Source organism: Melospiza melodia, chromosome 11 (assembly GCF_035770615.1).
Source record: "Melospiza melodia melodia isolate bMelMel2 chromosome 11, bMelMel2.pri, whole genome shotgun sequence".
Lineage (NCBI taxonomy): Eukaryota > Metazoa > Chordata > Aves > Passeriformes > Passerellidae > Melospiza > Melospiza melodia.
The window spans coordinates 22,337,855-22,359,249 of record NC_086204.1 but is presented as its reverse complement, the minus strand read 5'-3'; the positions used below and the strand labels follow the sequence as shown (position 1 = coordinate 22,359,249).

At 38.6% G+C, this 21,395-nt stretch overlaps 1 protein-coding gene across 4 annotated transcripts in view; it reads left to right on the top strand.

The window, feature by feature from the left end:
* Positions 1-21,395, top strand: part of TESK2 (testis associated actin remodelling kinase 2) — a 76,023-nt gene that overhangs the window by 19,884 nt on the left and 34,744 nt on the right. For 2 of the 4 annotated variants that reach the window (XM_063165987.1, XM_063165988.1), the window contains exons 3-4: positions 4,970-5,091; positions 14,232-14,280. In XM_063165987.1, the coding sequence (XP_063022057.1) occupies positions 4,970-5,091; positions 14,232-14,280 (171 nt within the window). Of the gene's footprint in view, positions 1-4,969; positions 5,092-14,231; positions 14,281-17,632; positions 17,743-21,395 lie in introns of those variants that run through there. The other 2 variants (XM_063165989.1, XM_063165990.1) reach the window with 2 other exon arrangements.

Here is a 21,395-nt window from a genome sequence, read left to right as displayed (position 1 = left end):
TTATTGTTAACTCAGTCAATCAAAATTAAATTGTGTAAAACATGTACTGCAAATGGCCCAGAATGGTAGCTAAGGGAATGTCTTCATCTCTTATCATCAAAGAGAAAATACTTGTAAATCAAATTAAGACAGAGAAGCAAATGCCAGGGAGGTGAAATATTTGGACCAGAGGGGACTGCTTTAAAAATGGTGCTTTGGATACATGGCAGCAAAGGTGAAGGTGAAATGGCCAGATGAAGACCATGGTGTGTAAAAGAATGAACAAAAAATTGGTGTGTGTGCTAGAGCAGCAACATGATTTTATGGAGTAGGCTGTATAAGTAAAGATCTGTAAATGTATTTAAGCAGTGAGGCTGGATGCCAGAAGGAGGGGAAGGTAAGGAAAAACTGGAAAGCAGTGAAATTAAGTTTTGGAAGAGAACTGTGACAAAATACTTCCAGCTATATAATGATGATTTGGAAAATAATGAAAATGAAATGAAAAACTAGGAGCACAGCTGAAAGCTGTGTTGGCAGATTTACAATATCAGTATTAGGAAATGTTCTTCAGATGTTTATTCCAGGGCCACCTGGAAAGGTACAGTGAACACAGATCAAAAAGGCTTTGTGAAAGATGAAATCAGGCTAGATTTCAGCTATTGCTTAAAAACACCTCCCCTTCAGTCCACCAAAAACTAGAAGTAACATAAATGTTTGGATTTTTAGAGAACCCTGACAGATGTATATGATGTAATAGATAAATAATAATCTAAATTATATTTAATTTTTTTTTAACTATAAAGAGCTTTACAGCTAAGCAGCAAGCTGAACATTAAACCCACCAATTTTTGCATGATAATCCTCATAAACTTCATATAGTAACTACTTCTCTGGAATGTGAGCCCTGCTGAATCACTATTATGAGATTTCCTTTAAATGCATCACTATTTCTTTACCTGTATCCATGACTTCTCTACTTCCTTAAGGGGTAAGGTTCAGAACATGGTCTGATGTGAGCAGAACCACACAGGTAACCATAGCCAGGTCAATGTTCAAAGTGCTTTGATCCTAGGAGAATCACAGTGCAAAGGAACAGTTTAACTGCCTGTCAGCAATAAAACAGGGAGGCAATATCTGGTTGCTGTGACCTTGGAGATGGAGTCACACACATAGGTAAGCAGACTGAGAAGCTGGAAGTGTGAGCAAAGCAGCTGTAGGATTGTCAGAATGTTTCTAAACAGAGAGCCACGATCCAGACATTGCTGAAAGGTTATTTGGTCTGATATGCAAGGAGTCATAATTAATAATAATGTCAACAGCTTTGAAAGCTTCACAGCAGCCTGCAAGTTGCATCAGTGAGAGGTTTGAACTGCATGAGTGAATCCCTGTTTATGTTGAGTATACAGGCATATGCCTGAGGCAAACTGCCTTGTAAACAAATGTTAAATTGGATCAGCAGTATTGCCAAAATATTCACTAATTTTCCTTCTGGAGTCAGGTGGTTGAAGCATGACTTCCATGCTTTTATGGTACAGAGGTGGCCTGAAAGGAGAAGAAGGATTAAAACTAAACAGTGTGCAGGGCTTTGGCAAGGCATGCCAGGAGAGACACAAATTTTGTCTAGGGGATGACTGATGGGTAAGTAGGCATGGAGGGCAGAGCTGACAGCTCCTTCCACGTTGATAATTCAGTTTGACTGAGACTTTAAAGACAGAACCTGTCAGATCCTTGTTGTCAATTTGTTCTTGCCATAGCAATGCTATTTGCCAGTTGTGCTTCAGAGGAGAGAACATAGTTAGTCTTAGGTGTATTCCAGGTGATTAAAATTGTGCTCCATAATTTATAAACTGATAGTTGATTTTATTAATAATATTGAATATTGTCCTCTTGAGAAAGATGCACTCTCACCTCCAGTTCTGCTTCTTCCTCCTTGCTTAAAGGATAACTAACAAGAGAAGAAGAGTCCCTTTTTCCCCCCTCTCCCTTGGTTTGATTTGGAATTTTGCTGTTCTGTCAGATCTTGTAGAAATACATCCTCCAACATCAGAAGAATATAAAGAACTTAAAATTGCTGGTGTTACTTTACTCTGTTCTTTAAGTGAAACAAAGCATAGTGCAATCTTGGGTGCTATTTAGAGACCAGATAACTGGACAGACTCTGCTGCTCTATGTGTAAGAAACTCGAGAAATTTCCAAGCATGAGGAATATGATTTCATAAAACAAACAAAAGAAAACCCTACTGCCCCTGCCACCAAACCTTGTTCAATCTCTCAAGATGGGAAAGACTGCAGGATAGCCTAAAACGGAGGATGAAAAAGTTTTGTCTTTGTAAAAGCAGCTCATTTTTCTCTGCATGTGCAGGCATTGCTATGGACAGTCAGACCTTTGAGAAGCACTTGTTGACCACTTCTTGTTGCATATCAGACCTGAATATCCAAGAAGCATGCAGGATGCAGTGACCCAAAAAGTTACCCACCTTCTTTTCTGTGCTTTCCTTAGCTTAAGAAAAGCAATCTGAACAAGGAAAAAGGTTCTGTGATAAATTCTGCTTTTACTTCAGAGTTGAGGCAAAAGAGCAGGAAATTTGGCATGAAACTGAATGAATTATAGGAATAGGCAAGAAATTAAGAGATAAGTGGCAGAGTTAATGAGAAGGCAAATACTGTTTAAGACCACATTCCATCTGAGTTCCTGATCACCTTCTACCTGTATTCATTCCTTTTTGGCAGATTTTGAAGCTTCTGTGTTGGTGGAAAGCTCATTTCTGTTGAGAGCATCTCTGACTGTAGGAATTAAGTTACTTCAATTTTTTTTTCCCTGAAAACCCCAGATTACTCCACCACAACACCCAAGATTTTGTCTCAGAGGAAGTGTGTTGATTTAGCTGCTGCTGTGTATAGGTTCAAAGCATAGTCCTTTTTTCTTTATTTAAATTTACATTGTTGAAGTTTTCTGAGTCTGTGAAAACATTTTAAACTTTTCCCCCCAACCCAAGGTATTACTTCTAGTAAAACTAAGGTATAACTAAAATATTAGTTTTGAAAGGCTCTGCATAGACATTGACTTGTCCAACTTAGTTTATTCATTCAAATTGGCTGGATAAAATTAAGAGTTAATGAAAGTACACAACTGACACAAGAAACCTAGCAAGTAACAATAAACCTCATCAACTTAACATGCAATCATCCTGCTTAAAACCAATAAGCATGCCAAACAGGCAAGACAGGTTGTGTGGAGAATGATTCTACATTATCTTGTTGTAATGCATTAAAGCTGTAGTTTGACCAGTTTTATTTTAAAACCAATATTACCACAGAAAGGAGGAGTGCAATGCTTGTGAACTTGCTGTTGGTTTCTACTCAGTGCTGGTTTCTGTATTCTTTTCCACCCCCTTTCCCTGATCCTTCTTGCTCTGGGATTACTGGGTGACTGTAGGTGAGGCATTTGAGGAACTCTGTACATAAGCAGAGGGGAAGCAGGAGGAAAAGCAGCTGAGGGCTTTTTTTCTACTCAGTGCCTCGATGTTGTTTATCACACTCATCTGGGATGTTTCCAGTGCTACCCTATACCTGAAACTAGGACGGCAAGAGGCAATGAAGAAGTGTTAAGCCAGACACACACCTGAAACATGACACCCTTTGCTCCCTGTACATCTCTGTGCTGAATTGATGGGCTTTGTGTCTAGATGGCAATGTTTCAGCTAAACATGCCCCTTCTTCTTGCAAATAGTGCTGTGCAAATAAAACTTGAAAATAGGTATCACTCACTGCCTCAGAACTGCCAGGGAGGGAGCCTTACCTTCAAAACCCATGCCTCATTTTCTTCTTGCATCTGCTTATCATGGATTCAGTTTTTCTTTCTGTAATTAACATATCGCAGCTAAAGGAGCCTCTTACTGGAAAAGATGAATAGTCTTCTGAAATAAAAGCAGACAGACTGCTGTTGTTTAAAATGTAGGTAGTTTGTATGTACCTAAGTCATAATGTTGATTTCAGTTTTAAATTAGAAAGCTGATGAGTCTTAAATTCCTGTAACACAGACTTTCCTAAGCTAATCTCCATAACATGAATGAATTTGCCATGGGGGTAATTCAGTATTTTGAGAAATGCATGTTTTCTATTTATGAGCTGCAGGTACTGATGTAGGAAGAAAATGGGAACGGAATTTCCATGAATACTACCAGTATGTGTGTGGGAATGCCCAACTGCAAGGAAATTCAAAGGCTTGGCAAGCTTTTCACTATTGTGACAGCTCCTTTCTAATAGTAGCACACATCTACATTACACTTGACAGATGGGCTGGTTTGAGTAGCAAGTTAGAAATGGCCACAGCCCTGCATTTCTGCCTGGGGAAAGTCATGCTGAACAAGGTGCTGGCGCTGTGCGGTTGCCAGAGAAATCCTCTTTTTCCTGCTGATGCTGTGCAGCCACTGCTGCCACCCTGGGTGAGGTGATCTCCTGTGCAGGAACCTCTCTGCTTTGCAGCAGGGGTTGGCAGGAATGCTTTCAGTCCCCTGGATCATAGTCTATTTTCAGAAGTAAACACTGAATATCACCAAAATATCTCCAAAATCTGCCTGTAGCTGTAAGCAACAGTTCCTTGTATCACACATTCTGTGAACAATGACAGCAACCTCTGCAGGGGGAAAAAAGGATATGGGTGGAATGAAAATAAGTTTCAAAGGTCTTGGAGAGGGAAACTTTTTCTCTGTGTACGAACAGATGGCTTCCTTCACTTGTACTAAGGAGCTGATAGTTGGGGTTTTTTCAACTTCTCAAGCTTTCTGTCATCATGAGTTGCAAGAGAAGAGCAAAATGCCATTTCACATTTGTGTAGTATGCTTCTAGAAAGTCATCTCTGGGATAAAGGCTGCAGAAATTGGTGTTTGGATCACTTTTGTCATGAAGGATCTCTACATTGCACTACAGCAATACTGGTTCTTCAGTCTTTCATTTCATATTCTTACCATTTTTTGCTTCTATCCAATAGGTAAGGCACAGAACTTCAGACCAGGTAATGGCTTTGAAGATGAACACACTGAACAGCAACAGAGCAAACATGCTGAAAGAGGTTCAACTTATGAATAGACTCTCACATCCGAACATCTTAAGGTACACTGGCTTTTTTCTGAAACATCTAGAGATAGGTTGTCTTTAGTAGGGCTCTCCTCTTTCCAGTTTTTATTTAGGTAGTTTTTGTTGTAGGCTTATCTGTCCTGAATGTGTTAGGCTCAATGGCTAATTTAATAGATGAATGGGAGGAAGAAGAGGACTTAAGAGAAAAAACCCAAACATGGATATAATTTTGGTATCTGGAGTTTGCCAGTAAAGAGTAACTTATGTCAGAGAAAAACAGGTGCTCACATTTTAAATTTCTAATGAATCAGTAAAGTGATATGAAAAGTGAAATTTGGCTTCTTGTTGTGAATTTAAGCTATTGCAAATTTAACACTATTCATTTAACTTACTGTTACTAATCTTAAAATTAAACAATTCAAAATGCCATAGCTGTTCCCTAGTATTAGGTCTGCTTCCTAGTTTTTGGGATTTTTTTTATTGCAGTATTGCAAGGTGGGAAAAGAAGGACTGAAGAAAAGAAGCTAGAGCTGAACTAATCTAATTTATATGCTCCTGGAAGGAAAAGGGTAGTTCTTGCTTTGCATTAGATTACTGCATGCAAATCCAAGATGTTCCAAGGTGTATCTTGTTATTCCTTAAACCATTTTAGTCTTGGTTTCTCTTCTGTGGTGATGTGACAAGCAATTAACATAATTGGCTGAAGCCATAACATGATGAAGTTTGAAGCTGTGATGACAGTGCCCCAAATGACAGTTCTGTAAGCTGCTGTTGCACGCCTGGGATCCATTTCTGATCTCAGTTCTTTCTGAAAAGTTTTGGAGATACAGTGAACTCTGTTACTTAATTTCTTTTTCTTCACCATTCTGTTACATAGTACAGACATAATACTGATTTCTAAAATCCTTTATAACCGATTTTTCTCATCCTTGAAATCCTATCTCAGTCTTCATCAGTTGATTTGTATCGATATTATCCTGTGTGTTTCCTTCAGTATTTATGAGGACACATAAATGTCAGAAGCTTTTGAAATATCTGTAAGGAGCATTCCATTACTTCGTGTCTGTTTTCTATTATTCTTTTTCTTAAGACCTCAAAAACCTGTGAATTTAAAGAATTCTTACTCACTGTAAACTGTGTTGGCTTTATCATAATATATTTATTCAAGTGTTGTAGTCATCTATCCCTAAATGCAATTCCTAGTCTGTTTTCTCTGCTCCAAGGTGAGGTGCATTCCAAGCAACTCCTCCTTCTGTTTGTTTGTTGTTGTTCTTATATTTTTAATTTAAATTATATTATCTATCTGGTTATTTAGAGTTCGGGGTCATTAATTGTGTCTTCTATTGATTCCCCACATTTTTACTTCATTTCCTTTTTTTCTGAATCCTTTGATAAGCAGCATATGACTCTGGGACTGATAAAGCTAATTTTCTAAAAAGGTTTGTGGAAAGAGAAACTTTCCAAAGTGAAATTGGCATTATCAGAACGAGCTCAGTACACTTCATCAGTTTCTTTATCAACTTTGTGTGGTTGGTAAATCTTATTTAAAAAAATCTATCTCTACAGCTCTCTTCAAAATCAATAATTTAATTTGGGTTGAGATGAGGGAAAGTAGGAAAGGGATATATTGACAAGCCAAAAGCATTCAGTTGTACTTAAATATATAACCCTGCCCCCTCTTGAATGGGATTACAGAGGTGTTGCTGAGAATAAAAAATATTGTGCTCAGTCCTGAGTGACTCCTGAAATTTAGGCGTCTTGTGAAGTAAAAGAGATCATATTTGTGATGTACTGGTCCCCTCTGGCCTTAGAGCCTATGAATAATTTGAAATCAGCAGTGTTACACAGATTGTCCTGAAGGAAGGACAAGAATGTATTGATCTATGTATGAAGCAGAAAAGGAATTTAATTTGTTCTTCCAGTTATTATCCAGGACTGGCAGAGAAATCTTTTTGTGCTCAAGTAAGCAGATATGACTGAATACATCAGAATAAATTAAATAGAAATGGTCTATCTTTGCACAGGTTGTTTAGAAGAATAAACTGTGTTTGATTTATGAGTTGCTTGATTTGAGGCTTCTTCAAAAAAAAGCAAGCTCTGGTAAAATACTGCCTTTTTCTTATCTGTTAGGTAAGTCCCCTTGCTACAGGGAGCAGAGTTATTCTTACAGGAAATTCAAATGAGAAAACAGTATTTAGTTTTAGTTGGTTTTTTACTGAATTATAATACACAGTAAAAACTACTATTTTTCTGTGAAGGAGATAACTTTATGGTTTTATGTGTTAATTATGTGTCATTTAAGTTTTTGTCTAAATTTCACTGCAGTGTTTTCAATTTCTTTATGTCTGGGAGAAGATTTTGCCCCTCTTAAATGTTACCTGCCCATCTGTCTGTGTATACTTTTATATAAACACACACATGCAAGCCTCTCTATTTAGATTTCATAAATGTGTAAATCATTAGTGCTTCTGATAGTCTTGTGACACAGCTGTTTCCCACTTTAGAAACACATAAAAATAATTAATGCTAATTTGCCCTTAAAGTGGTGAGAGGTTGTGTTGCTTGTTTGACAACATTGTGCTGTCAGATAAGAGCAGCTGAGTTGTATTGCTGAGAGGTTTTTAGGAAAATGTTCTACAGCAGCCTGTTCCCACTGAAACATTTTCTGGGATTATTCTTGGAAATTTTAAGATTGTATTAGTATTTAAAGGGAACATCCTCTTCAAAGAAGTTCTAATATATAACTTTTCCTGGGGCTGTGAGTTATCTCAGTTTGCTGTTAAATATTTTCTTCACCTAATTTCTTTCCTTTGAAGTTCTTCTATGTTACTGAGTAAGGTGTTTTGTCACTAGCATCACTTCTCTATTGATTAGCCACTGGATCTCCTCCACATGCCTTGAAGGTGTCCTCTGATTTTTATATAATTCATCTCTGAGCTTCTTCATCTCCTCTGAGCTCTGGGGCAGCCTACTGTTAACTTGCACTGTAAACAAGTTTCTTTCCTCCCTGTTGCCAGCCCGTATGGATAGCAATGGGTTCTTAGGCTGAAACATTGAGATCACATTGTGCAGTGGTTAATTGAACCAGGTGAGGGCTGCAAGGTGCTCTGCCATCAAATGGCTTGTAGAACTATGGAACTGGATAAATACTGGCTTTACAGCCTTCAAAATCTGCTCTCAAACCATCTCCACATGAGTAGGATAGCAAGTTAATGTTTTAGAAAGCAAATGTCAGATTCAGCAATGAGGCATTTATTTCAGTACACTAAAACCTTCCTTAAGCTGGGAGTGTGTTTTTGAACATCCTGATGAGTAATACCTCCAATTTGTTACTGAATCAGTGTTTTTGTCCAAGAGCTCTTCTGTAGTTTATATACTTGTGTCATGGAAAGAAGAGATTTCTTCTTCCTTGGAGTGCATTTGGTAGCCCAAGATCATCATTACCTTTGGGTAATTAAAAAACTCACCCCTTTGCCTGTGCTCTAAAATATATAGGAGCTTTTTAAAAGCTGTCAATTCCCATGTGCCCACAGTTAGCTTCAAGATGTTAATGTGAAGATTTTGGTACTTTTGCTGTTGATTGCACTGATGTGACTAATAATATTGCTGACTATTTGAAACTGCTTTTCCTTCTGTGCTGTCCATATCAACTCCTTTTCAGAGTTACTGATGCCTTTTGAGGTTTTTATCCAGACTCTGGTCACTCTTCTGGAGTGTGAGTTTGTCAGTAGTTGCTGACTTCCTTCCATTCCTGAGCTCAGTAGAGATTACCTAAAGGTGTATCTGTGTTTTTGCCTTACTGATGCTTTTGCACATCTTGAGGAGATGGAATTGGGTGAAGGTGTTTCAGCTTCTCTCGGTGAGTTTCAGTTTTACTTGGTGAAGTACTGATCTGGGTATTTAGGCTTTAAAAACAACAGGCTTTATTGGCCATGGAGCAAAAGGCTAGCTTTAAATCTCCACACTCATTTCAGTATTTCTGCACTCAAATTCTGCCCTTGGCCAGCCACATAGATCCATCTTGATTAGAAGAGAGATGTAAGTGAAGACTTTAGTTTTCTCTTACCAAGCCCCCAGTAAGTCTACCGTCCCCATGGTAGGATCATAAAGATTCCAGTGGTCAAATATATGTATATATGTAAGCTTCTAATGTATTTTCCATGAAGAAAATGAGAAGCTGCCCTCTATTACAGGATTTATTTTGGCAGAAAGTAGAACTTCTTTTTCAGTCTGTTAAGGATATTTTAGAATAGAAGACTCCAGCTCTTGCAGCTACACAGGCATGATGGCAAAAAATAGGGGATTTGGGAGTTTTTTTTGTCTCCCTTCCTCTTGTTTCCTATTTCAGCTAGCAGATGTGATTCTAGAGGCAGAGTAGGTGTTATCTACAATGTAGTAGCTTTTTATTCAGTCACTGTCTGGTGTTTATAACAAACTATGTATGAGACCTGCTTATCTTTTTAGTTTGCTGGTTTTTCCCCAGGGTCCAGGTTGGGGACGTTTTAGGAGTGGAGAGGGCAGGCAGACAAATGGTGTTCAAGGAGTGTTTTCTTTGTTTCTTCCATCAACCTCATCTCCTGTCTCCATCTCACTCCTGCACACAACTTAAACATGGAGAATTGAAATGCTTTTCTTGTTATCTACATTTCTTCCTGCCTTGGCTGTGGGATGTGCTGGTTTTATCGCATCTTCCCTCAGACAGATGGTGAGAGGAGGTGTGGAAAAGTGAGCTGAGGTTGGGGTTTGTACCATGTGATGTTTCCTATAGCCACTGTAATACAGGTTAGCAAGACTGTAATTGTTGGGGTTAGGGAAAACAGGAGTTTGGAACATTTCTCCACTTCTTCATTAGCTTGTGTCCTGTTTAAAGGGCAGTGCTGTTCAAGGGTTGGGTTAGATCAAGTACCATGGTTATGAAAGGTCTGGTGTATGCTTGTAGATGTGCTCTAACATTTTGTTACTTTCCTGAATGCTGATGTGCTGCTGTAGTCATGAGTTTTCACCCAAATCAAAGTAAGAAAATTGGTCTGGAAAGGACTCAAGAAATCTCCATCCTTGTGTCCTGAGCTTGGGAGCCTTCAGTCTACAGCCTGAGAGACCTGATAGCTTTTTTTTTTTGTGGTAATATCTTACAGATGTGTTTTTCTCATATAAATGAAGTGGTGTGCTACCAATGATTCTCCATCTCTTGTGCTGTCTCTTAAATTGGTGTATCTTCAATTTTGAGGTAGAATTTCAGTCTTTAATACCACTATTGTTTGCATGAAATAGTATTTCTTTATTTGATCTGTACCTTGGGGACTTAATTTAAAACATTCTGTACACAGAAAGTCTTAGCTCATGTCTTAAGCGTTCTCGTGGGAGCACTTGGAGGTATTGCTGCATGTTTGGCTGTGAGCATGCAGGCAGATTGACTCATTGATTAAATCCACCTTCTTGTGTGTGCAGCACACAAATAAGCACACTGTGTGCATATTCCATGAACTCCTTTCAAGGAGAATTTTATTTCATCCCCTTTGAGACAAATCTATCGCCCTGGGAACACAATACCAGGGATTTCTTTTTGTGTGTAGTTTTATCCTTTCAAACCGTCCTTTTGGTAAAATTGCTTGTGATGGACTTTGTTACAATAGCCAGAAGGATGGATTTTGTCTTTTAACATCCTTTGTCCTGTACTGAACAGTGCTTTAACAGGAAAGAAAATTGCTTTTTCTTCTCTTTGTGTAACGTGGTTATCAAAAAGGAGTATTTTAGAAAAACAGTGTACAAGGCAGCAGAAGAGAGGCTGTATGTGTTGTGTGTAATATGTTACAGAAATCATAGGTTAAATGCCTTACCTCTTCTAGAATCAAGATGCAAGTGTAGAAAACTTAAAATACATTTTTAGGTATTTAGGTATCTAGCATGGTTCCTAAATAATTAAGGAGGGCCTTAATGCAGACTTAATATTTTTATTTGCCTTCTTCCTTCTCCAAGTCAGTGCAATGAAAAAAGCATGTGTCTTTCCTGACCTTTTGTCGCTGTTACTGAGCCTGTACTAGAGGCTTTTGCATTGGTGTGTTTGGTTTGTTTCTTTTCTTTAATGTTATCAAAGTGCTGAATTTTCTCATACAAGCAGTAAATTTTTGAGGGCATCAATTTCTTTTGTTGAACTGTAGCTGCCCCAGGTTTATCCACAGAGCAGGAATGTGTCCCAGGGAAGTTCTTTTAACTGGGAGCATGTGTTCAGTGTCTGGATATCCACAGAAGCTGTGTGATCTGGATATTAGTTTTGTTTGATAAATTAAGGCAAAGATTTCAGACTGAAGCTGCAGTATTTAGTCTCCCTTTTTTTGTCCAGGATTTTCTCCCTTGCCATCTGACTGAACTGAAAGTAGTTTGTGTAACCACTGTGAAGGACTAAGAAATATCCAGACTTCTCTTGGTTTTCTTTAGGAGGACAGGTTTACCAGATTGATTGATTGTTTATAAAATGAGATTTCCAACATGTGTATAGATTGCTGACATTTGTTAGAAAGCATTTGGTAGTGGAAATGTGCTGCACTGTACTTAGTTGGGTGGACTCAAGTATCTTCCTTTCTATTTGCAGCTTCTAGGAAAATTTTTCCAGCCAGATTTTGGAAGTGTTTCAGCTTGCTGATAAGGCCAGATACACTGTCTTGAAAATAAACTTCCTTAAATCTGCAAATGATCTCCTGTTTTGTGGATGATTGGCCTATTGGAGCTCCTTCCAGCTCAAAATGCTTGTAGGAAGTGTAACCTTTGGCTGACAAGACATTCTGCTGAAGTTCACCTACAAGCACATTTTGGCTCAGGAGACAGTGTGTCTAGCCAACAGGAATAATCTCAGCTGTGCTGGACCAGCATGTCAGCTTCCTGTCCACACAGCTTGGAATCTCATCTGGGGCAATCTCAGAAATTGAAACCATGTTAAATCTTGCTTGGTAATTGTATTTCCCAGTAGCAGCTGGGTGTATTGTCTTTTAGTGAAAATCCTTTCCAACAATGTCTTGTAGCAGTTCTTGGCTTAACCAAGTGGCTTATTATTGCCTGATAAAACAGCTAAGCAGAAGTTTTCCAGAAATTTGGATTGCCAGAGGTCTGTTCTATCAATCTATTTTCCAGAGCCTGAAAACTGAGATTCATTCACACAGAGTTTAAATGGCTTCAGTATGTTGCTTGTAAGCTCATTAATTCTGTCTTTATCAGTGTATTTGGTTTCTCTTTTCCTGGGTAATAGTTTCTAAATATGTGGGGTTTATAAATGTCTCTTTATGTCCAGCTTTTTTTCCATGAGATCATGATATGGAGCTTTGCTTTTTGATTTTTGATTCTTAGCAGAAATCCTAAGCATGTGAGAAGTTTTAAACTCTTACTCTTGCTGACTTGATTCAATGTGTCTTTGCTGCCTTAAGCATAGGTTCACAAAGGTAATAAATATGTTTCTATTGAGACTTCCTTTGACCAGAACAGATGAAAACATTATTATTTTAAATTACTTAATCTCAGTTTTTGTTGAGTGAAAATATTGCCATAGCAGGTTAACTTTGTGTAGTTGATAGAGAAGATAGTGCTTTGATAGGTTGTTTTATAGGGAAAGTAATATATTGGAGTTGTGTACTTTCCATTTTTGCTTGTGAATAAAGCCATTAACACCCTGCCTGATAGCTCTGGAGCCTTTCAGAATGAACTAAGAAATAGATTTATGTTCTGTAGAAGTCTGGATTTCTTCATCTCAAGAAGTTTAATTTGTCATTTTCTTTACAAAATTATTCGTATATTGATTGCTGTATGAAGTGAAACTCAGAATGAGCAATGCTTTGTGTACGTGCTACATCTAAAAGAAGCTTCCCTTTCTCCTGAGGGCCTGATCATGCCCTGTGATTCTACTTTAAACAAGAGGAATTGGATTTTCAGTGTCTCTCAAGTTAAAATTCCTGTATTCAGGGAGTATTGTTTGAGTGTTTGAGGTAAGAGCAGGCAGTAGAAGTTCTAATTCAAGCCTTGCTACTTCTTGGGTTATAAAAACAGATTTCCACAGCTCAGATTATGCAAAGGACCTTACCTATATTATTTTGCTTTGGCTGCTTGTAATTTACCAGTCAGCTGTTAGACAAGAGAACAGTGAGGATCATTCATTTCTTCAAAAGCAGCTTAGCTGAACTAGCACTACATGTCTTGCATCATTTTGTATTTAAATTCGGAAGTGTTTCAGGATATAAAAGGTCCTTTTCCTTTGAGCTGTTGTCCACAACATTCCTGTCACATTTAATGAGATCATACCTGTCTACCTCTTACTTCAAAATGGAAATTTCTGAATGGAAATGACAGACAACTTGGTTTTGCTTGCTGAGACCAAAATTTAAATGCTAAAACTGAGAGTTAGTTAATCTATAAGGAACGAACACTTGAACTGTGTTTAAAATTGCAGCTTTACTGAACTTTTAATGGGAGATATTTGCTAGTGGTGTTAATTTTACATTTTGTCACTTTTAAGTTCAGCTTGTATGGTGGTAAAAATGAGCTTATAGTTGTTTATGGCATATTCTGTTGCTTTCCAGAGAAACCAAAAGTGGCAATCGTTACTATTAACAGCAGGAGTCTGAAAATTGTGCAGCGTAGGTAACACTTGTGGAATGTGTCTGTACTGGATACTACTGAAACTTGCTTCTGTCCAAGTGTTGGAAAGAGGAGTTTGGGGAGGGGAAGTATACACTGCCCTCATATTCCTGAGTAGCTAAGAATGGGATAGGAAGAAACATCTTTATGCTTAAACAGCAAAATGCAAAGGGAAGTAATTTTCTGTTTATGCAGACCAACAGTGGATTACTTGGCTTAAACTTCCTTAAAATAGGACTCTGAGACTCTTCCCGTCTGCATAAATCATTATATGCTGGCCTTTGCTTATAGTCAAATTAATAACTTTCCATTTTGAGGTTGAGCTGTCTCCTGTGCTCTCTTGGAACTGCTAATTCAAATGATATTGTAGTGTAGATAGATGTTTTTTTGTACTGAGATGTTTATATAATCAGTGGTGAGGTATGCAGTGTCTGTGAGGCTGAATTTTTTTTCTTTCCTCCTTTCTTGGTGGATCCTATATTAGTTTTTTTAAAGAACAAAAAAAAAAAGGGGGGGGAAAAAAGCCCAAACCACTTTTCTTTTCTTGTTTCTTGTAGGTTTATGGGTGTCTGTGTGCATAAAGGACAGCTGCACGCTCTTACTGAGGTAAGACTATTTCATAATATACATACTGAATATGAAATATCCAGTTCTCAGGACAGATCCTGCAATCGCCATTCACCTTGAGTGAAGGTTCTTCTATGGAACTGGTGAGTTAATCACTCACTATTTGCTATGTTAAGGGAAGGTTGCAGAATCAGCCCTCAGAACTCCACTCACAGCCCTTGTATGTCTTTTCACCTCAGAAGCACTTATTGAGGTGAAAAAAAAAATCACAGTAAGAACATAAAACTTCACTGATAATGTTCTAAATGAGAGATGTGTTACCATTGAGCTGCCCCTAAATATTATTTGTTTCAGTGACATTGCACTGTATTTAAGTCTCATTTATACTCCAGTTGTACATTTCACAAGTCAATCAATAACGTTTCAGCTGGGTCGTTATTGTATTCACTCCCTCCCACTTTCATATTACAGCTTAATCTGGGTCCCATAAAAAGGAATTATTCCATTGCCCAAGATCTAGGTATCAAATAAGCTGAAGTTTCCATTCATATGTTCCCACCCTGCTTTATTGAGTTGTTTGTTAAATCTCCCTGTACTGCTCAGAAAAAACAAGAATATTCTCTTATTAGGAATAGTGCTGCCCGTTTAGAGTCAAAATCAATAAAATGCTTTGCTGTTGAATTAGTTTGAGTACAGACTAAAAGGAAACTCGTGGTTGGTAAAGTTAATGTTTCTTATTTACTTCTGTTTTGTAGGAACTCCTCAATTAAAAATTAACCCTTTCCCACCCTCCCAAAGACAAGTCTGTTATTAATTAGCAATTTAAGCAGGTTCCTGGTATGGTGTGCTTGCCAAGGGCTGCTGTAAAATGAGGAGGCTGAGGAGCTGTATGCCAATTAGCAGGATATGTGTCACCATCACTTTCTGGAACTTACAGATGCCACTCTGAGGCAAAAATGCACATATGTGGGCAGTGAATTTCTTCACCTTCTGGGGTGACAGTGTTGCAGTTCTCATTCTAGGTGCTGTTGCAGAGATGCACTCTGGTTCAGTGTCTGTATGTCTGGTGGAGCAAAGGTAAAGGCACTTCCAGAAATTTCAAGATACAGCAGGAGTGCAAGCACTTTGCCATGAGAGGGACAGTTTATTTGATTTATTCTTTCTGGGTTTTTTTTCTCCTCCCTGTGCTCAGTAGAGGAAACATTCCTAAGATGGCTGATCAAGTTATTCAGGCAGGCTTTGCTAACATTATTGCTGATTTCTTTTGGATATCTGGTAAATTGAAACAGCCATTCCACTCACTGAACATTATTGTAGAAGAGGTGGAGCTTCATAGTGCTTTATTGTACTAAAACTCGGAAGATTTTACTCAATGTGGGTTTTTTTTTGTTTGGTTATTTTTTTCCCGTCCTTCACAGCAGTTGCTTACCATTTAAATAACCCTCCCCACCCAAAAAGCCAAGAAAATGAAAACAACACAGATGCTTCCTCATAGTGAGCTAACTTTGTAGCTGCTGCTTTGTTCAGCTATTTTTGAGTTCTTGGCAAGCAAATAAATCTAAGAAAGACTTCAAAGAATAACTTTTTATAGTTACAATTCAGAATAACAGAAGAGATTCCTGAAGCATCTTGAGACCAAGAAGGAAAAGAAGTTTACTGCAACATTTTGAGAAACAGAATAGCTTTAGTGACATTATGAAAGTGTAATTAGTGATTACTGCTTCTGTGGAAAAAAGTGAGCATTTAATGCTTTCAATAGGAAAATGACAGAAATTAATGTTGTAGGGAATCCACACACAATTTTGCCCAGTAACATAGCTACTCTTTGATTTCAGAGAGCTTTTAAAAGTAAAAAACTGTATATGCTCCAAGTAGTGGAATTGTCTTTTCTGGCAACAGTAGTAGCATTTTTCATCTTCAAGTGTGTGTAGAGTAATAGCTGAATTCTGAAGGCTTGTGGAGGTTGGAGAAGGGGGCTGAAATGAAGAGCTGAAGGAGTTATTAGTAAGACAGGCAGGTTGAATCACCAGTTCAAATATAGCCCAGGAGGATAAACAAATTGGCCACTGTCTCGTGCCTTTTTTCAGCTTGTGGTCCACATGGTGGTCTCCTTGCTCCCAGTGCTCTGCATAATTGACACCAGCCTGGCACTGCCAGTGCTCAGAACTTCTGCCAGGGTTTCAGTTCTTTGGAGATGAAACTGTTGATTCAGAGGCCCATTGGTCAATAGGTGTCTGAGTCACTGCAGGGAGAATCCTCTGGCAATTGCCTGTGCTGGACCTGTTCTGTAATGAGTTTAATTATCCCTTCTTGTGTTTTGAGAGTGCAGTTGATGATATGCCTATGTATGAGGGATCCAGCACCACTTAGAGCCTATGTCTGAGGGCAGCATGATGGGAAATCATGTTTATTTTATATATGTACGTGTTTCCATAACAGAAGTTGAGAACTTGTGCCAAGTGTTTGGTGACTGGATTTAGACAACTTGTGCTATTAACAGCCAAGGCAACCTCAAATGGTGTTAGAAGAGCTCTGAGGATTTTTGTAAGCTTGTTAAGGGGCTACATTAGTAATATGCAGCACTTTGTTATTGGAAGGCAGAGTTTGAAGCATTACAGATTTCTTTTCTTGCATGTTTACACATACAGGAGGCTTAAACACAGGGGTAGATCATGCAGAGCAGGTTTTTGCCTGAGGAAGGTGTTGATCCTGTGTATGCCTTGGGATCTTCCCTTTTGGCAGCATTTTGTGTTGATTTAATTTTCCTGTCTCAAGTGGCTTTTGTTTTTAAAACTCTTGAGCAAGAGGCAGTTTCTGTTTGTTTTTTGTTTTTTGTTTTTTTTTTTTTTTTCAAAATAAGAATGGAAATGTTTAATTATAGACTGCACTAGGACTTTGGCCTTGTTCTGAATCCACAGTCTTATCAGTTTTGATAATCCAATATTTTTTTTTTAAGTTCTCAAGCCAGAAGCTATGGTATGTGCCTCTTCTGCAGTAATTCAATATCCTTAGATTGACAGAACAGCTTAGGCTGCCAAGGACCTCTATCCCTGCAAGCACTGAGTTAAGAAACATTTAAGGAAAGCAGAGTAAATGCTTTAATGGGTGTATCACCCAAATGAGCTGGCAGGCATTAGACTGCCTCACTAATGTTGAGCTCATGAGCACAGATTTGCCATGCTTGTTTTCTCTAAAACCAGAAACTGGCTATTCCTTTCTCAGCATTCATCTTTCATCTGAAGCTGCTGGTTTGTTTCTTTAGCTACAGGGATCTGCAGTGCTTCCTGCTGTACTCACATGCCTCTCCAAACTAATTTCAGCCTTTCCCTCAGGCCTCTCTGTGTTTTCCAGCCACTTTCCTAATCTGACAACTCTCTTCACTTCCATTTCCTGGCACACAGCACTGTCATAAGTCTGGAGAAGCTTGCAGAGTAGCAGAGTCTCTGGTGTCAGCATGGGATGCTGCAGAGCTTTGAGAGGCCAGCTCAGCACTGCTGCCAGGTGAGCAGACAGACAGACAGTGTGTGCTCAGGGGACATGGAGCCTGAGCCATGGGGAGCAGCCATGGCTCAATAGCAGTTGTGTATGATTTTATCCCATACACATCTATCATGGAATGGCTGCATGGGCAAACATCCATTTTGGGTGGAAGACAAACAAATTTGTGTGTTGTATGTTTTATAGGCCTGTGCTATTATACTGAAACAGATAAGGTAGCAGCATAAAGTCTAGCATATAAAAGCCACTTAATCCCTTCTTGCAGATCCTGAATTGTTTGTTGAACTCAGTTAAACAGGTTTATCTGAATTTCTGAGAGACAGGGCAGGCTAAAATCTGGTTATAATTAGATGTATATTTATATATGCACAGAATGAATCATACAGCTTGATAATTCCTTCTGGAAGGAAATGAAAGCCTTGGCAGTTGTGTGTATAGAAGGTGAGGAATGGAAAGTTATTGTGTGTTGATTGGGATATCTTGAAATTGCAGTGCTTCAGGGACAATAGTTAATTGTTGCAACAGAAGTTTTATGACTATTAATTCATACTGGGTGATAGTAAAAATGTGTGCAAATGCACTGCTGCCACAGTCTGATTGCTCAGTGTGGGATCTGACATGCAGTGGAACTTTCTCAGGCAGAGAGCAGGGCTGTTGCAGTGTGGTAGGTGATGCAGAGGTAGGACAGAGTTATTTCAGCCAGCAGCTGTGGGAGCTGAGAGCTGCCTGAGATGCTCTCCTGAAGCCTTTCACACTTGGTCCTTGCTGGTGAATGGCAGAGTCAGACTCCTGGAACCTGTGACAGCACAGCAGATAGCTGGGCTGGGATCAGAAGCACTCGGTGTAGCTGGGCAGCCATGGATTTCAGGGGCTGCTTCATATGGCAGTGGGGAAAGTGCTAAAGCTGTGAGGAAAATGCCAATGTCCTTTGAAGAGAGAGGGTTGTTTTCAGTAAGTTCTTTGGTCATAACTGAGAACTTCCTTTCTTTGCTTTCCTTCTCAACAGCAATAATGTGAGTAAACAATAAATGCAATTAGTGGAGTTTCAGAATTTTGGAGACCTTCCTTTTTTAGCATTTTTTCTTTTTTACTTTTGGAGATAGCACTAACTAGAAAGAAAAAATATTGAAAGCTTAAAAATCTCAGAATTGTTTCAATGGTGCTGAGTTGCCCTTTTACAAGGACTAGAAGGTAAGTTCTTAAAGTGGGAAGGTTCTTCTGATATACAGCCTTTCACAAGCAGAGTAAATAATTAAAAGTATTTCATTCTTCTTTCTTTTTTCCTCCTCTCAGTTCTTGGTTATCTTTCTGTGGAGGGCCTTTGACTCTAGAATGGAGAAAACCAGACTGACATCACTTAGGTCTCCTCTTCTGAAGCTCTATGCTACAGCTAAAATTGTAGTAGTAAATGTATGTAGTCATGCACTGCCTTCCAGATGGAAATTGCACACTTGTGAGAGTTTTAAAAAGGCCTGAAATACCATTCCTTCCCTGCTTCCTCCTTTCCTCATCTCCTGTAAGACTCTCTAATCCCTACTTTTGTTCCACCAGTGTGATTCATACTGTTTGAGTAACTTGAGTTTTACTCATGTAGCACTACAAATATTTAACTGAGCTTTGGTGCTGGCAGTAGGCTGTCAGCTCTGGAGAACTTGGTGTCTTTGGAACTGTAGTTCCTGTTAGCAGTGGTTCTGCAAATATTTCATGCAGCATAGGAATTGTTCCTGCTTTAGGTATTACCTGTTTACCAGCTGACATTTAGTTCCTGGTGGTATTTCTCAAAAAAACCCAAAAAATAACCCAAAACAAGGAGAATAGCTGTGGTGTGAAGTTGGTAAGCTTGAACTTAGAGACAACTAAAGAGAAAATTAGTTGTGCTTAAGGTAGCACCAAGTAGAAAAATAAAAGAGTTTAAAGGACTCTCATTTTCATCCTGTTAGAAAATATTACTTATTTCCTGGATACTGCTGTCCAGTTTCCAAAAAACCCCAACAATTCAGAGGTTTATTAGGGAAGTCCTTGAATTCATGTTAGATAAGTTGTACCTGATGTGTTGAATGAAGCCATTCTGAGTAGAGGCTCCCAGATCAGTTTGTATTCCTTGATATCTTGTACTTACTAATGCTTGTGCATTACCTCCCCTTGCTTATTGAAATATTTCCTAGACACTTTATATGGTCCTTCTGACTGAAGTATTGGAAAAAAGTATTGGAAAAAGGAGGAGGAAAAATGCAGAGGGGTGGGAGAACTCTAAAGATAATTTTGTCCTTTATCTCTTCTCAGATTTGGGACCTAATTCTGCTCCAGTTTGGTCTCATTTGCATACATAAGGCATCTTCCTTGAATGTATGAAGGTCTTGGGCAGTATGTAAAATTGTTTTATGGTTTTGTGGCACTGGTCACTGCTTTGACTCTCTGGAGAAACAAATGAGCAATGGTGCAAGCTTTCCCTTGGATGTTTCTGTTTACACCTCAGAAGATACAGAATACACCTGTTAATTCTAAGTATCTTTTCTTTAGGGGAATGAGTCTTGATACAGAAGAGTGTAAAGAGGTCATTTACTTTGGAGTGACTTTAAAAAAAAAGATTATCATGCAATGATGACAAATGATCTTTCAGATGACTTCCAACAACTGACAGCCAGAATTTTTAAATGTTTCCTGGCTGTAGGATGCAGCAGAAGGGCTGTGGTTTAAACTTAAAAAGAACTCAAAGTATGCATAAAATTCTGCAGATTAAATTTATCCTTGTGATCTCTCAGCCAATGAATAACATGACCTGTGGATTAATGCTGTAATAAACCTCTGCTTGCAGGCTCTATCCTCTTTTTCTGTGGTTCAGATACTTTTTGTAGCAATTATTGGAGCTACAGCTTCCCTTTATGAATGAGGAGTGCTTTCAGTGGTGCTGTGCTAGTGCTGGAAAGTTGCTGCAGAGGCAATCTGGGCCTCCACAGGTATAAAACTCAAGCACCAGAAGAGTAAGTTTAGCCCTATTGAAAGTTTCAGAGGTATTGAGTCCTCTGCTAAGTTATGGTTATTTTGTATCTTTCCTGTAATGGACTTGAGTTTTAGACCTGGATAAATTTGGTTCCAGGAATATATGCTCCAATGACAAGAATGGTTATGTGGTATAAAACTAGAAGTATCTGTTGCTATTATTTATTTGCCTTTTTTGCTGCTTTTGTTGTAAGACTGGAAGTCCAGCCAGCACATATCTATGTTATTTCCTCTGTTAATTTGCTTGTTTGGGTTGTTTAGCTTTTCCCTTACAGGAGTCATTAAGAGTTAGACCTTGCATGTACTTGCCTCAGGGTCAACAGAAAACCTTTCACCAGAGCCCAGGGATTTGACCTCTAGAGAAGAGTAATGGTGACCTTGTCTGATGCAGCAGTGGTTGCTCTCCCCATTAATGACTGTGTGAGCAATCACTGTAGGGCCTGAGAAGAGCAAGGTCATGGCAGCAAAAATAGGGTTTAAAGCAGAATGGGGAAATAGCTCAGGTATTAGGAAGACTAGGCTAGTCTGTAATGTAAAAGGTGAGAAATCATTCCATTTCATTGGCACTATTTTTTTCCAGCACTAAAGTAGAATTAGTAGATCATGAGATGTCTCTTAGGGCTGTTTGCTGTCTGTGTAGTGCTTTTTTCACAGAA